This window comes from Ahaetulla prasina, chromosome 1 (assembly GCF_028640845.1).
Source record: "Ahaetulla prasina isolate Xishuangbanna chromosome 1, ASM2864084v1, whole genome shotgun sequence".
NCBI lineage: Eukaryota > Metazoa > Chordata > Lepidosauria > Squamata > Colubridae > Ahaetulla > Ahaetulla prasina.
The window spans coordinates 47,655,102-47,668,684 of NC_080539.1; the positions used below are offsets into that span (position 1 = coordinate 47,655,102).

General features: G+C 39.2%; 1 protein-coding gene across 1 annotated transcript in view; it reads right to left on the minus strand.

Moving 5' to 3' along the window:
• The window catches only part of ANAPC1 (anaphase promoting complex subunit 1), a 67,021-nt gene that overhangs the window by 28,840 nt on the left and 24,598 nt on the right, over positions 1-13,583 (minus strand). Inside the window, exons 22-28 of the mRNA XM_058165095.1 lie at positions 10,419-10,497; positions 10,260-10,296; positions 8,012-8,082; positions 7,384-7,562; positions 6,690-6,916; positions 3,781-3,899; positions 1,308-1,579 (exon numbers count right to left, since the gene is read on the minus strand). Of these exons, the coding sequence (XP_058021078.1) occupies positions 1,308-1,579; positions 3,781-3,899; positions 6,690-6,916; positions 7,384-7,562; positions 8,012-8,082; positions 10,260-10,296; positions 10,419-10,497 (984 nt within the window). The remainder of the gene's footprint in view (positions 1-1,307; positions 1,580-3,780; positions 3,900-6,689; positions 6,917-7,383; positions 7,563-8,011; positions 8,083-10,259; positions 10,297-10,418; positions 10,498-13,583) is intronic.

The following is a 13,583-nucleotide window of genomic DNA, read 5'->3' on the forward strand; positions in this document are numbered from 1 at the left end:
AAGTAAATGTAACTTTACAATCATTTGCATTTACAGCCTTTGCAGGTCAATAAAGCAAAGCTGAAATAAGATCAAAACCATAGTCATGGTTTTACTCAGTGACTGCTTTGCTTAACAACTAACTTCCCAGTCCCAATTGTGGTTGCTAAATGAGGGCTATCTATACAGAAAAGCACACATACTGTGCATAATATACTCAAAACTCACTGTAAAATGATTGTTCTTAACTTTTAAACGTTTATATATACTTGGGAGCAATGGGGACTCTCTGGCTCATGGGAAACATGGTCCTGTAAAGCAAAATAATCTTCACCAAAGAATTGCAGTTCTTTTTGCTGGAGAGATTTCTGATGGGGAAAGACCACAATGGAAAGGAGGGGAGCCACAAAAATCAGATAATGAAGAGAAGTACTTTTACTATTACAAGCTACAACTGGAAACAACCCAAGAGCTTATTTTATGGGTTAGTGATGTAGTTCTTAAACTACACTGCAATTTATATAAATATATTAATTATATATTAATAGTAGCTTACTACATCATCTGCCACAAATCTAAAAACTGCTGTCAAAATTGCAGCATAGAAAATTCTGTAAAAATTCATAAAAACATTAATATTCAGTATAATATATTTCTAAAGCTTGCATTAGGAACCATTGTGTTACTGTCAATACCAGAAAATTACCCACAGTACAGATTCGGCATTACAATTAATAATATAATTAAAATTGTATGATTAATGCAACATCCGTGCCAATCACTACAGTGAATTAAATGGTTAGGAAATTCACTACTCAGTTAATAAATGATCCTTGTTCAACTTGTGAAGCAGCTTTTAGTGTAATAATCCTATCTCTCCCAATATAAAGAAGAGAACATATATATTGGCCCAAAGAAAACATTGTCTAAGGTAAAGGTTAAGGTTCCCCTCGCATATATGTGCTACTCGTTCCCGACTCTAGGGGGCGGTGCTCATCTCCGTTTCAAAGCCAAAGAGCCAGCGCTGTCCAAAGAAGTCTCCGTGGTCATGTGGCTGGCATGACTAAATGCCAAAGGCACATGAAAACGCTGTTACCTTCCCACCAAAGGTGGTCCCCATTTTTCTACTTGCAATTTTTACGTGCTTTCGAATTACTAGGTTGGCAGAAGCTGGGACAAGTAATGGGAGCTCACCCCGTTACATGGCACTAGGGATTCGAACCGCTGAACTGCTGATTTTTCAATCGACAACCTCAGCATCTTAGCCACTGAGCCACCGCGTCCCTCTCAAACATTGTCTACCTCTTACTTTTCAATTATGGCCTCACCTTTGTTAAGTAGTCATGGATATTAAGTGTTGCAAGCTTTGTGAGATGGCCATTCAAACCCAGAGCCATGAGAAAGCCCGCATATTCATTGGCAAGTTCAGCGTTTTTGGGCTTGTTGTAGACAATCCACGCAGAGTCTATTTGGGAAGCCGGAGCAATCTTCAACCCGGCAGCCACACCATTGTGAAAGTTTGCCCAGCAAGCCATATTAGGAGGCACATCGATGTTCCCACTGTTGAGATCCACTGTGGTATTCCTAGGGGGAGCCCGGCCTACATAGGATGATAAAAAAAAAAATGAAGTGTTAAAACAACAAGAATGACAAGTTTTCTTATTCTGTTTTTTGAGTGCAATACGACTTCCAAAGCCCTGATAACAGCCCTTTACAAATTACTTTGAGAAATTCTGTGGAACACAAGGAACTTTGGTGCTTCAAAAAATGCACTCCAAAACAAAGAAATGATTTAGTACAAAGGAGAAATAAAAAGGGAAATCATTTGGGACTGTTTGAAAAAAGGAGTATTGTAAGTGCAAGGTAGGAAAATGAAGGAATGTTAGATTAACTCTGAATAGCAGAACAGGTTTGGAGACAGGTTTTTTTTACGCCATTCTATACATGTACAATTCAGGAAGAGGCAGCATAAGGAGTACATCCTCCATGCATCACAAGATACAGTGTGGATCTACATGGGAGAATCTCCCAATTCTATAGGATATGATTCTTCCCAATTCTGTAACACCTCTCAGGTCCCAAAAACAAGTGGATGCATAAACAAAATTGTTGTAGCAATTGATGTGGTGGTTGCAGTAGCTGTCTTGGCTGGCTCACTCCCTCACAGTGCATTCATCAGTTTAACACAGTGGTAGTCAACCTGGTCCCTACCGCCCACTAGTGGGCATTCCAGCTTTCATGGTGGGCGGTAGGGGTTTTGTCTGATACTGAAGCACTTTCCTTTTTTTTAATTTAATTGACTTTTTTTAAAAAAATTATAGCATTATTTAAAACATTTTCATTAGGTTTTCATAAAATTCCCTGTGACAATTTAAATTTCTGAAAATATACTACCGTATATACTCGAATATAAGCCGATCCGAGTATAAGCCGAGGTCCCCAATTTTACCCCAAAAACTGGGGTAAACTGGGGACTCGAGTATAAGCCGAGGGTGGGAAATGAGGCACCTACCGGTTGGGGAAACCCTCCCCCCCCCAGCTGAGAAGGCTGGCGGCTCCCCCGCCCCGCCCTCTCACTGCACCGGCAGGGCTTCCGTCCGGTAAAATGTGAAAAAAAGAAAAAAAAAAACTCGAGTATAAGCCGTATATACTCGAGTATAAGCCGAGGGGCTTTAAAAAAAAAACTGAGTATAAGTCAGATAGACCAGTATAAGTTTAGGACGTTTTTCAGCACAAAAAATGTGCTGAAAAACTCGGCTTATACTCGAGTATATACGGTATTTGTATCACCTGCAATAAGTTTAGTTCACGTTACGTAAGTGAAACTAAATGGCACTATAGTGCAACCACAAACAAAAGAGCCTCGTCCCAGAATAGCTTGCGCATCTCCCCCCACACCACCCAGCAGAGCTGGTAGCCGGCACCTCCTCCCCAAACCCAATCCACGATGCGCGAGAGGCATGCACAGACGACGATGGCGCATTACTGTGGAACCAGTGGGCAGTTAGAAAATTTTACTACTAACAGAGATACAAAAGTGGGCAGTAGGTATAAAAATGTTGACTACCCCTGGTTTAACATCTAAAGATCCTGGTTCCTAAATGCCCCTTTCCACGAATGTATTGAAGGCTTTGGATGGACAAATTTGTGATAATCAGTGGCTGCACTAAATATAGGGCTGGAGGTGGAGGCAAGCTGTAGGTAGGTAGATAGAGGTGGCAGGTTGGAGGTGGAGGCAGATTGGAAGTAGGTAGGTAGGTACCAAGTAGGTAAAGCTGGAATTTGGGGTGTCCTTTAATAGGAAAGGGGACGTGGTGGCTCAGTGGCTAAGATGCTGAGCTTGTCGATCAAAAGGTTGGCAGTTCAGCGGTTCAAATCCCTAGTGTCGCGTAACAGGGTGAGTTCCCGTTACATGTCCCAGCTTCTGACAACCTAGTTCAAAAGTACATAAAAAATGCAAGTCGAAAAATAGAGACCACCTTTAGTGGGAAGGTAACAGCATTCCGTGTGCCTTTGGCATTTAGTCACGCCGGCCACATGACCACGGAGACATCTTTGGACAGCGCTGGCTCTTTGGCTTTGAAACAGATATGAGCACTGCCCACTAGAATCAGGAGCGACTAGCACGTATGTGCAAGGGGAACCTTTATCTTTAGAACCTTTAGGGATCACACTACAATTATCATCATTCCCCAGCTAGGATGGTAAAATACTGTCGATAATAAACACAATTTTAGCATAAGTAATTTCACGTCTTCACCCAAGTACACATCAAAGCATGCATCATTCTGCTGAATATACCTGTCAGGTTCAATTTGGGAATAGGCAACGGCTCCGTTGGAACTGGGTGATAAGAAAACAAAGTAAACATCCCCCTTCCCAAAGGGAGAGCCATAGTTCTTTGACACAACTGCAGAAGCCTGTAACAGAAGAGAGGGTGTAAGCAACAATATTTAAAATAAATGGAAATGTTTTAACAGCCAACTACTGATATTAATATGGTGTAGGGGTGGGGGAGAGAGGGTGTGCTCTTAAGTTAGTTTTGACTCCTAGCAACTTCTTTGATGAGTCCCTGCAGTTTTCTTGGCAAGGGAATTTCAGAAGTAGTTAGTCATCGCTTGCTTCCTGGGGTGTGAGAGAGTAACTGCCCAAGGTCACTCAGGTGGCTTCATGCCCAGGGCAGGACTGTGGCTAGTCATAGTTTCTATCCAGGTACCTTAATCATTTATACCAAACTGGCTCTCAATAAATATGTTACACAACTTATATATGGACCAAAGTTCTTCCATTTAAAGATGCCTATTTTGTGAGCTGCTTTGGGCAAGTTGTCTTATAAATGGGAGAAGCAACATATATATTTCTTAAATGAAATTCAATTAAAATGAATGAATAAAAAGAAAATATAGTACAACTGTAAAAACAGTAAGAAATGGCCTATAATAGATTGCTTTACAATTGCATCAGTCACTTAAGAGAAAGACTTTAAATCTAAATCTAAATAGCTAAGATACTTCTCCCAGTTGCTCACATAAGATTCTTAATGGGACTCTGAGAATTTCATTCTCACAGTTTCATTAATCAGATTTATTGAAAAGAATCTTTAAAATGGATGTGTACATAATCACCTCTCTTCCTATTTATCAGTGACTATATTAAGATGGTGCCTCTTGAAGTAGGGAAGAAGTTGTACCCCCACCTGTCATATGTGCAAGAAATGTATATATGTTTAATAGCCATTTTCGTGCTCAGAGCTCTCCATTACAGAATGATTTAATTTCCTCAAAAATGATGCTTAAAGTTGTATGAGCACTTCGGCAGTGAAAACATCCTAATAAAAAAGAGCCACCAAAAATTCAACATAATATGGGTGGCTGAATGAACGAACGAACGAATGAATGAATGAATGATAAATAAATATAACATAAATAAATAAATAAATAATTTCAGCATTTGGTATAGCACTCATCAAGTGACAAATAAATGTACAAGGCTAAAGTGTACCGCACAAACTGTAACAAGTAAAACTGAAGACAAACTTCTCCCTGAGTAAGATGAAGATTGTCACAGTGCTAAGTCTGTCCTCTAATACTTCACAAAAGTCTGACTCTAGCTGAAGGTGTCCATTCCATGGGTCTTTTCTGCATGATCAATGCTCTCATAGCAGAAAGTGGCTTCTCATGCTATTTTAGCAGCTCAATACAATTCTATAAGCTTCCTATAACAACTACTATTCAAAATCTTTAAATACTGCTTCAATTGCTTCTCCATAACCATCTCCCCTCAAGTTTTACTTGGGCCACAAGTCCAGCTGAGTGAATCACCTCCTTTCTCTTCTCTCCTGCAAATGGAGCATGATCTATGTAAAGCTACACTGATGAAATTCAATGCCCACAAGATGTTCTGACTCCGTCAAGCATAATGAAAATCAGGTTATTGGTTTAATTCAAATTGTAACTGAGGTGCATAACTATTAAGATTCATGAAAAAATAAACATATAGTCTGGAAATACTAATTTCATGTTTCATTTTTACATTAAGGCCTTGAATAACTCTCCAAATATTTGCTAAAAGCTCAGTGCCATTTTTGTTGGTTACCTCTATATATCCGAAAATATTCCAGATTCTATTCACTGATACCAACTGCTGCTTTTAGTACTGACTACCACTGATTAATTATGAAGGGAGACTTATTTCAAAATCCCATTTTCAAAACCAATTTTAAAAAAAGAATTGTTTTTTTACTTTGTCAAATATTTTAAAAACATCAAATGACAACAAAGCTAGTACAGTTTTAATCTACTGTATTTAGCATAATGTTTATATTATGCTCTGTTACGTTATACCAGATTCACACAACATGCTAGGCCTAAACAGGTTAATTTGGGATTCATTGTGCTGTGTGAACACTGCTAATGTCACTTCATTGTACTCTTTATCTTCAGACCTTAAAAGGTGTTGTGACCACATTTCCTTCCTCAGACAAACTCTGGCAGTGGTTGACATGATCTAGTAGACAAAATGGGGCTGGGATATCCCTGGGATAAAGATTTATCCCATACACAGGTAGCAGTACATCAATACGGGGAGAAGCACCCATTTTCAGTCCTCTTAGGACTTGGGAAGCTATCTGTTCCGTCTCCTTCTGTCTTCTATTCCTCAGTATGTCCCCCACCACCATATGCAAAAGCCAGTAAGAGTGAACCAACTGTGGATGGTGCTATTATGAGTAGTAGTGGAAATGGTTCAGCCACCATTCATCTCTTTCTTCCCATTTTCCAATTCCCTGCAAGGATATAAGTCATTAAAAAAAACCCAGAGAACCTGAGTTTCTAAGGGTAGCCCTATTATTCTGCTCTCATGTCACTGTTTCTGTTTTGGCAGCAGGGAGAAAATGTTAATTGCCAGTCAGTGACTGAGAGGATCAGATTGCTTGGATTCTATTAATGGCAGCTGCAAAACAGAAGTCTATTTTCTGCCAATCAGCAGCCTCTATTGTCTAATCAGCCAAGGGGGAGGGAAGACTTACTTAACACTGCAAAGGTTGTAACTTCCATAGTGGAGGTCTTGGATAGGATGGTAATTTACTCCAGCAAAAGTATATAAGAACTAGTACTTCCCCAGTATAATGTTCTGCAATGCAACAAAGTAGAATTCTTTGTACTTTGTATAAAGTATAGAAACTTTAAGAGGCAAAAAAAAATAAAAAATACCGATTTTCTTTTTCTTCAATATATTCATGGTCACTGACTTCTGGCATCTGAACTACATTGACACGAACTGGATGGGCACTTTGTAGAAGCCTGCGCAACTCTTGCACTCTCAGGTCTTCGCTCCATATCAGTGACATCACTTCCTGGTTCATATCATTCAGTCCATCATCTTCCTCCTCTGACTCCACGGTGGCAGGCAAATCGGATGACAACATTTGCGGGTCAGACTGTGGGGGAAAAAAAAGATCATGCCATCCCCATTAGATGGACCTGACCAAGAAATCAATTCTACAAAAAAGCTTACATCTACTTTTACTGAGATGAGCTATTATAATAAAAACTTGCAAATCTGATTGTGATGTACTTCCTCATTCTTATTGTTCAGTGAATTAGGGAGACATCTGTCAGTTGCTTCCTAATATTGTTCTCAACTTAAAAAAATAGCTACAGCCCTTTTTGACTAGGTAATAGCTCCTGCATTACTCCATCAAGGTCATCTTACTCTCTACAGATATGCACTTTGACTACAAGGATGCACATTCAAATATTCGTTTGACCTTCTTTGTGGGAAAATGCAACTTTTATTTAAATGGCAAAACCCCCACTAATCTACATCTAACTACATCCAATTATAGAAAGCAATACTTGAAAATGGTTTTCTCAGTTTTGCTTTTTTTGAAATTCAATTACTTACTGCTTTACATTTTGGAAGGTTTCCCTCACGAGCCTGTTTGGAAAGATCTTGACGGCCGATCAGAAGGCAGACTGCTTCTGGCCAATCAGAGGCAGGCTGCTGTCGACAGTGATAGATTGCGTCTCTGATAGGAAGAGCAACTCCAAAAGGCAAAGACTCCAGGTCTCTTAAAGTGAATCCTTTTTAGAGAGAGAATGAGAATCATTTCACATTCTAGAAGTCCATATTTGCAGAATATTCTATAAGTCCATTCAAAGCCCCAGGAACAAAGAGAGAAAAATTCCCACAGAACAGAACTCAAAGACTATTCTTAAGCTGGATATGTGTATTTCTTTTATCCCACTATTGTCCTGTACCAAATTGCAATAACTAAACTATAAAATCTGTTTTGGCCTATGACAACAATGGGATATTTTTCAAGCAGCAGTCTGCCATTCAAACTGCCACTGGTTCACTAAATTTATTGCCTGTTTCTAGCGTCATATATTACCCACTTAAAAATGAAGTTTCCAGTCTCCAAATATATTTAGGAAGTCTAATACTGCATGTCAAATCTATTCAAATGACTTTGGTTTGATGTAAAAACTCCCTACCCTCTGGAAAAAAAAAAAAAAGAAGATCTCCTTACCTTCATTTGCCATCCAGACAACGAGTTTTTCTGCAAGACTGGAAGCAGATGGACTGTTCCTCACACTGCATCTGCTAACAAGGAAATAAATATAACTTACTGATCCTTTTGACACCCAAAGATATATCTGCTGCAGTCTCTCCCAACATATTGTCCCTTCAAAAGGACCTCAATTTCCTACTTCTACTGTATGCTTGCCAGGTATTATGGGAGTCATAAAACAACATTTCTAAAATAAATAAAATACCCAGAAATTTACAAATGGGCAATAAGGGAAAGGCAAGTCAGGATGTTTGAAGAGAAAATGTTTACAAAAATTTCCAAGCACTTACAACTATGAATCTCCACAGACATTTATAACTATGAAATCTGGGCTGCTGAAGAGAGGAAAAGGCAAATTTCTTCTAGCTTTGCTAGTGTTATGTAATAGCTGATAAGAAGGGCAGGAATACACAATTTCCAGAAACCTGAGTCCCAACACTTTTAATTAAATATTGTCTGAAAAGGAAGGGGGAAATCCACAGGAATGGAGTCCTGCAAGCCAATCTAGAGCCATGGTGGCGCAGTGGTTAGAGTGCAGTACTGCAGGCTACTTCTGCTGACTGCCAGCTGCCTGCAATTTGGCAGTCTAATCTCACCAGGCTCAAAGTTGACTCAGCCTTCCATCCTTCCGAGATGGGTAAGATGACGACCCAAATTGTTGGGGGCAATATGCTGACTCTGTAAACCACTCAGAGAGGACTGTAAAGCACTGTAAACCGGTATATAAGTCTAAGTGGTATTGCTATTGTTAGAAGAATAAGGGCAAGATCACCCTAACTCCTTCATTTTGTAGCCTTGCAGGAAAAAGAAGTACAGCATACTTAAATAGCGAAAGAAGAAACTGGAGAGGTGCAAAAAACACAAGGGAGTCCCTTAAAGATCCTTAGAGCTACATTCTTATGTTATTCATGAGAGCTAACAAATGAGAACAGATTCCAAATGACAACACTCTCTCCTCCACCAAATAACATACCTAGATTCTTCCTGTTCCATCTGCTGCTTTCGCTGTCCTAAAAGAGAAAAGAAGCAATGCAAATGCAAGCACTCCTGTCTTTTTATAGCAGGGGTGATGCAACAAGTAATAGGCAAAAACATCAATTTCAGAATCTGCATAACTCTAAATTTGTATTACCTGATGTTATCCTGGATAAGTAGTTGGAGGCTTCATTTGAAACAGCACTTTCATCACCAAGTATATACAGTACAACACTCTGCTCAGGAGAAAGTAATGCTGCATTAGAGTCTGCTTACATAAGAGTCAACAAATTCATCTTAGCAGGAAAAGATATGAGCCAATATTTGGCCTTAAATAATCTGGAAATCTTTACTAAATATACATGAGAATGCACTTCCATATTCAAGGCCAAATAAGCCAGGCTCACTGGCAAATTTAGAATAGAATAGAATTTTTTTATTGGCCAAGTGTGATTGGACACACAAGGAATTTGTCTTGGTGCATATGCTCTCAGTGTACATAAAAGAAAAGATACGTTCATCAAGGTACAAAATTTCCAAGCACTTACAACTATGAATCTCCACAGACATTTATAACTATGAAATCTGGGCTGCTGAAGAGAGGAAAAGGCAAATTTCTTCTAGCTTTGCTAGTGTTATGTAATAGCTGATAAGAAGGGCAGGAATACACAATTTCCAGAAACCTGAGTCCCAACACTTTTAATTAAATATTGTCTGAAAAGGAAGGGGGAAACCCACAGGAATGGAGTCCTGCAAGCCAATCTAGAGCCATGGTGGCGCAGTGGTTAGAGTGCAGTACTGCAGGCTACTTCTGCTGACTGCCAGCTGCCTGCAATTTGGCAGTCTAATCTCACCAGGCTCAAAGTTGACTCAGCCTTCCATCCTTCCGAGATGGGTAAGATGACGACCCAAATTGTTGGGGGCAATATGCTGACTCTGTAAACCACTCAGAGAGGACTGTAAAGCACTGTAAACCGGTATATAAGTCTAAGTGGTATTGCTATTGTTAGAAGAATAAGGGCAAGATCACCCTAACTCCTTCATTTTGTAGCCTTGCAGGAAAAAGAAGTACAGCATACTTAAATAGCGAAAGAAGAAACTGGAGAGGTGCAAAAAACACAAGGGAGTCCCTTAAAGATCCTTAGAGCTACATTCTTATGTTATTCATGAGAGCTAACAAATGAGAACAGATTCCAAATGACAACACTCTCTCCTCCACCAAATAACATACCTAGATTCTTCCTGTTCCATCTGCTGCTTTCGCTGTCCTAAAAGAGAAAAGAAGCAATGCAAATGCAAGCACTCCTGTCTTTTTATAGCAGGGGTGATGCAACAAGTAATAGGCAAAAACATCAATTTCAGAATCTGCATAACTCTAAATTTGTATTACCTGATGTTATCCTGGATAAGTAGTTGGAGGCTTCATTTGAAACAGCACTTTCATCACCAAGTATATACAGTACAACACTCTGCTCAGGAGAAAGTAATGCTGCATTAGAGTCTGCTTACATAAGAGTCAACAAATTCATCTTAGCAGGAAAAGATATGAGCCAATATTTGGCCTTAAATAATCTGGAAATCTTTACTAAATATACATGAGAATGCACTTCCATATTCAAGGCCAAATAAGCCAGGCTCACTGGCAAATTTAGAATAGAATAGAATTTTTTTATTGGCCAAGTGTGATTGGACACACAAGGAATTTGTCTTGGTGCATATGCTCTCAGTGTACATAAAAGAAAAGATACGTTCATCAAGGTACAACATTTACAACACAATTGATGATCAATATATCAATATAAATCATAAGGATTGCCAGCAACAAGTTATAGTCATACAGTCATAAGTGGAAAGAGATTGGTGATGGGAACTATGAAACGATTAATAGTAGTGCAGATTCAGTAAATAGTCTGACAGTGTTGAGGGAATTATTTGTTTAGCAGAGTGATGGCCTTCGGGAAAAAACTGTTCTTGTGTCTAGTTGTTCTGGTGTGCAGTGCTCTATAGCGTCGTTTTGAGGGTAGGAGTTGAAACAGTTTATGTCCAGGATGCGAGGGATCTGCAAATATTTTCACGGCCCTCTTCTTGATTCGTGCAGTATACAGGTCCTCAATGGAAGGCAGGTTGGTAGCAATTATTTTTTCTGCAGTTCTAATTATCCTCTGAAGTCTGTGTTTTTCTTGTTGGGTTGCAGAACCGAACCAGACAGTTATAGAGGTGCAAATGACAGACTCAATAATTCCTCTGTAGAATTGGATCAGCAGCTCCTTGGGCAGTTTGAGCTTACTGAGTTGGCGCAGAAAGAACATTCTTTGTTGTCCTTTTTTAATGATGTTTTTGATGGTAGCTGTCCATTTGAGATCTTGCGATATGATAGAACCCAGAAATTTGAAGGTTTCTACTGTTGATACTGTGTTGTCAAGTATTGTGAGAGGTGGAAGTATGGAAGGGTTTTTCCTAAAGTCTACCACCATTTCTACGGTTTTGAGTGTGTTCAGTTCCAGATTGTTTTGGTTGCACCACAAGGCTAGTCGTTTGACCTCTCGTCTATATGCGGATTCGTCATTGTCTCGAATGAGACCAATCACTGTTGTGTCATCTGCGAACTTCAGTAGCTTAACTGATGGATCATTGGAGATGCAGTCATTGGTATACAGAGAGAAGTGGGGAGAGCACACAGCCTTGGGGGGCCCCTGTGCTAATTGTACAGGTATTTGATGTGATCTTGCTTAGCTTCACCTGCTGCTTCCTGTTTGTTAGGAAGCTTGTGATCCACTTACAAGTCTGTTCCGGTACCTGTAGCTGGTTTAGCTTAGTTAGAAGAATGTCTGGAATGATGGTATTGAATGCTGAACTAAAGTCTACAAAAAGGACCCTTGCATAGGTCTTTGGAGACTCAAGATGTTGTAGGATGTAGTGCAGAGCCATATTAACAGCATCATCTGTTGATCTATTTGCTCGGTATGCAAATTGCAAGGGGTCTAACAGCGGATCCGTGATGGTTTTCAGGTAGGAAAGCACTAGCCTTTCAAAGGTTTTCATGACTACAGATGTTAAAGCAACTGGTCTGTAGTCATTCAGTTCCTTGATGGTGGGCTTCTTCGGCACTGGGATGATGGTAGAGCGTTTGAAGCAAGAAGGAACATAACACATCTCTAGTGATTTATTGAAAATATGGGTGAAGATGGGAGCCAATTGGTCAGCACAGACTTTTAAGCAAGAAGGAGTTATCTTGTCTGGGCCTGGAGCTTTTCCTGGCTTTTGTCTGTGAAATAGGTCCTGCACTTCCTTTTCTGTGATCACTAGGGGTTGTGAACCCAATGAAATGGGGTCAGTTGTAGGAGGCTTGGCTGTTGTTGGTGTGTCTGAGATGGGGGTTGTGGAGATAGGTGGCTGTAGTTTCCTTTCAAACCTGCAGTAAAACTCATTCAGGTCATCTGCCAGTTGTTGATTACCTTCAGCCTGGGAAGGAGGTTTGCCATAGCCGGTGATATTTTTAAGAGTTTTCCACATGTTTGCTGGTTCATTTGCTGAAAACTGATTCTTTAGCTTTTCAGAGTAGCTTCTTTTTGCTGCTCTTATCTCCCTTGTTAGTGCATTTCTGGCCTGATTGTACAGCATTACAATCATTAGAATTATATTAGAATGCACTTCCATATTCAAGGCCAAGTAAGCCAGACTCACTGGCAAATTTACATGAAGATATAAAGCAGCATTCTTTAGATTCAGACTATTAACTTATTAAAACCAATATTATTTATTGTACAAGCAGTAACTATTCAAGGCCTTAGAGTCTGATTCTATACCTTCAGATCATTTCATCTGATAGTGCCAAGGGTATTTGAAATCTGCATGTAAAACGAACGTTGCCATAGGCAGGAGACACTGTTGGAGAGTCGTATCCTGTTGCCATGGCATCAATTTCACAGCTCGCATAATAGTGCTATAATTTAGGAAGGGTATCCATGCTAATACCTAAATTATGCTTCCAGAATTTTGGCTTCAGCCCACCTGATGTAATGTTACTGCTCAAAATCTTATTTCAAATAAATATACTTACAATTTTTTTGTGTTTTTTTTTTGTTAAGGAAAACAGATGCATTTCTATATTAGACATCAAAATTTAATAAATAAGTAAAATAAATATTGAAATTCCAAATTCCAGTATGTATTTCTCACTCAGAGAATATAAAAAACTATTCAAAAGGGCATTATGAATCTGTTCAACTGTAATAAATTTTTGTTTGGAAAGCATCCTCAGAGTTAAATAGGGGAGGGAGGAAGAATATGTCCTTTTCTATATTAAGTAATATCCAAGGTATTTTCTGGCAGAAACAAAATAATATAAGTGGCACCTACCTACCTGTATATTTTTTTTTAAAAAAAGACCTCCAACAGTTCACTGTTATCACAATAATTCTGTCCATAAACATATCATCTGGAATCACATGCTGAGTAGCTGTAGTCAGACATAACTGAGTAGTTTATACAAACAAATATATTTTCTCCATTATTTGAAGCAGAACTACCGCATAACAGCAATTGTTTGTTGAGT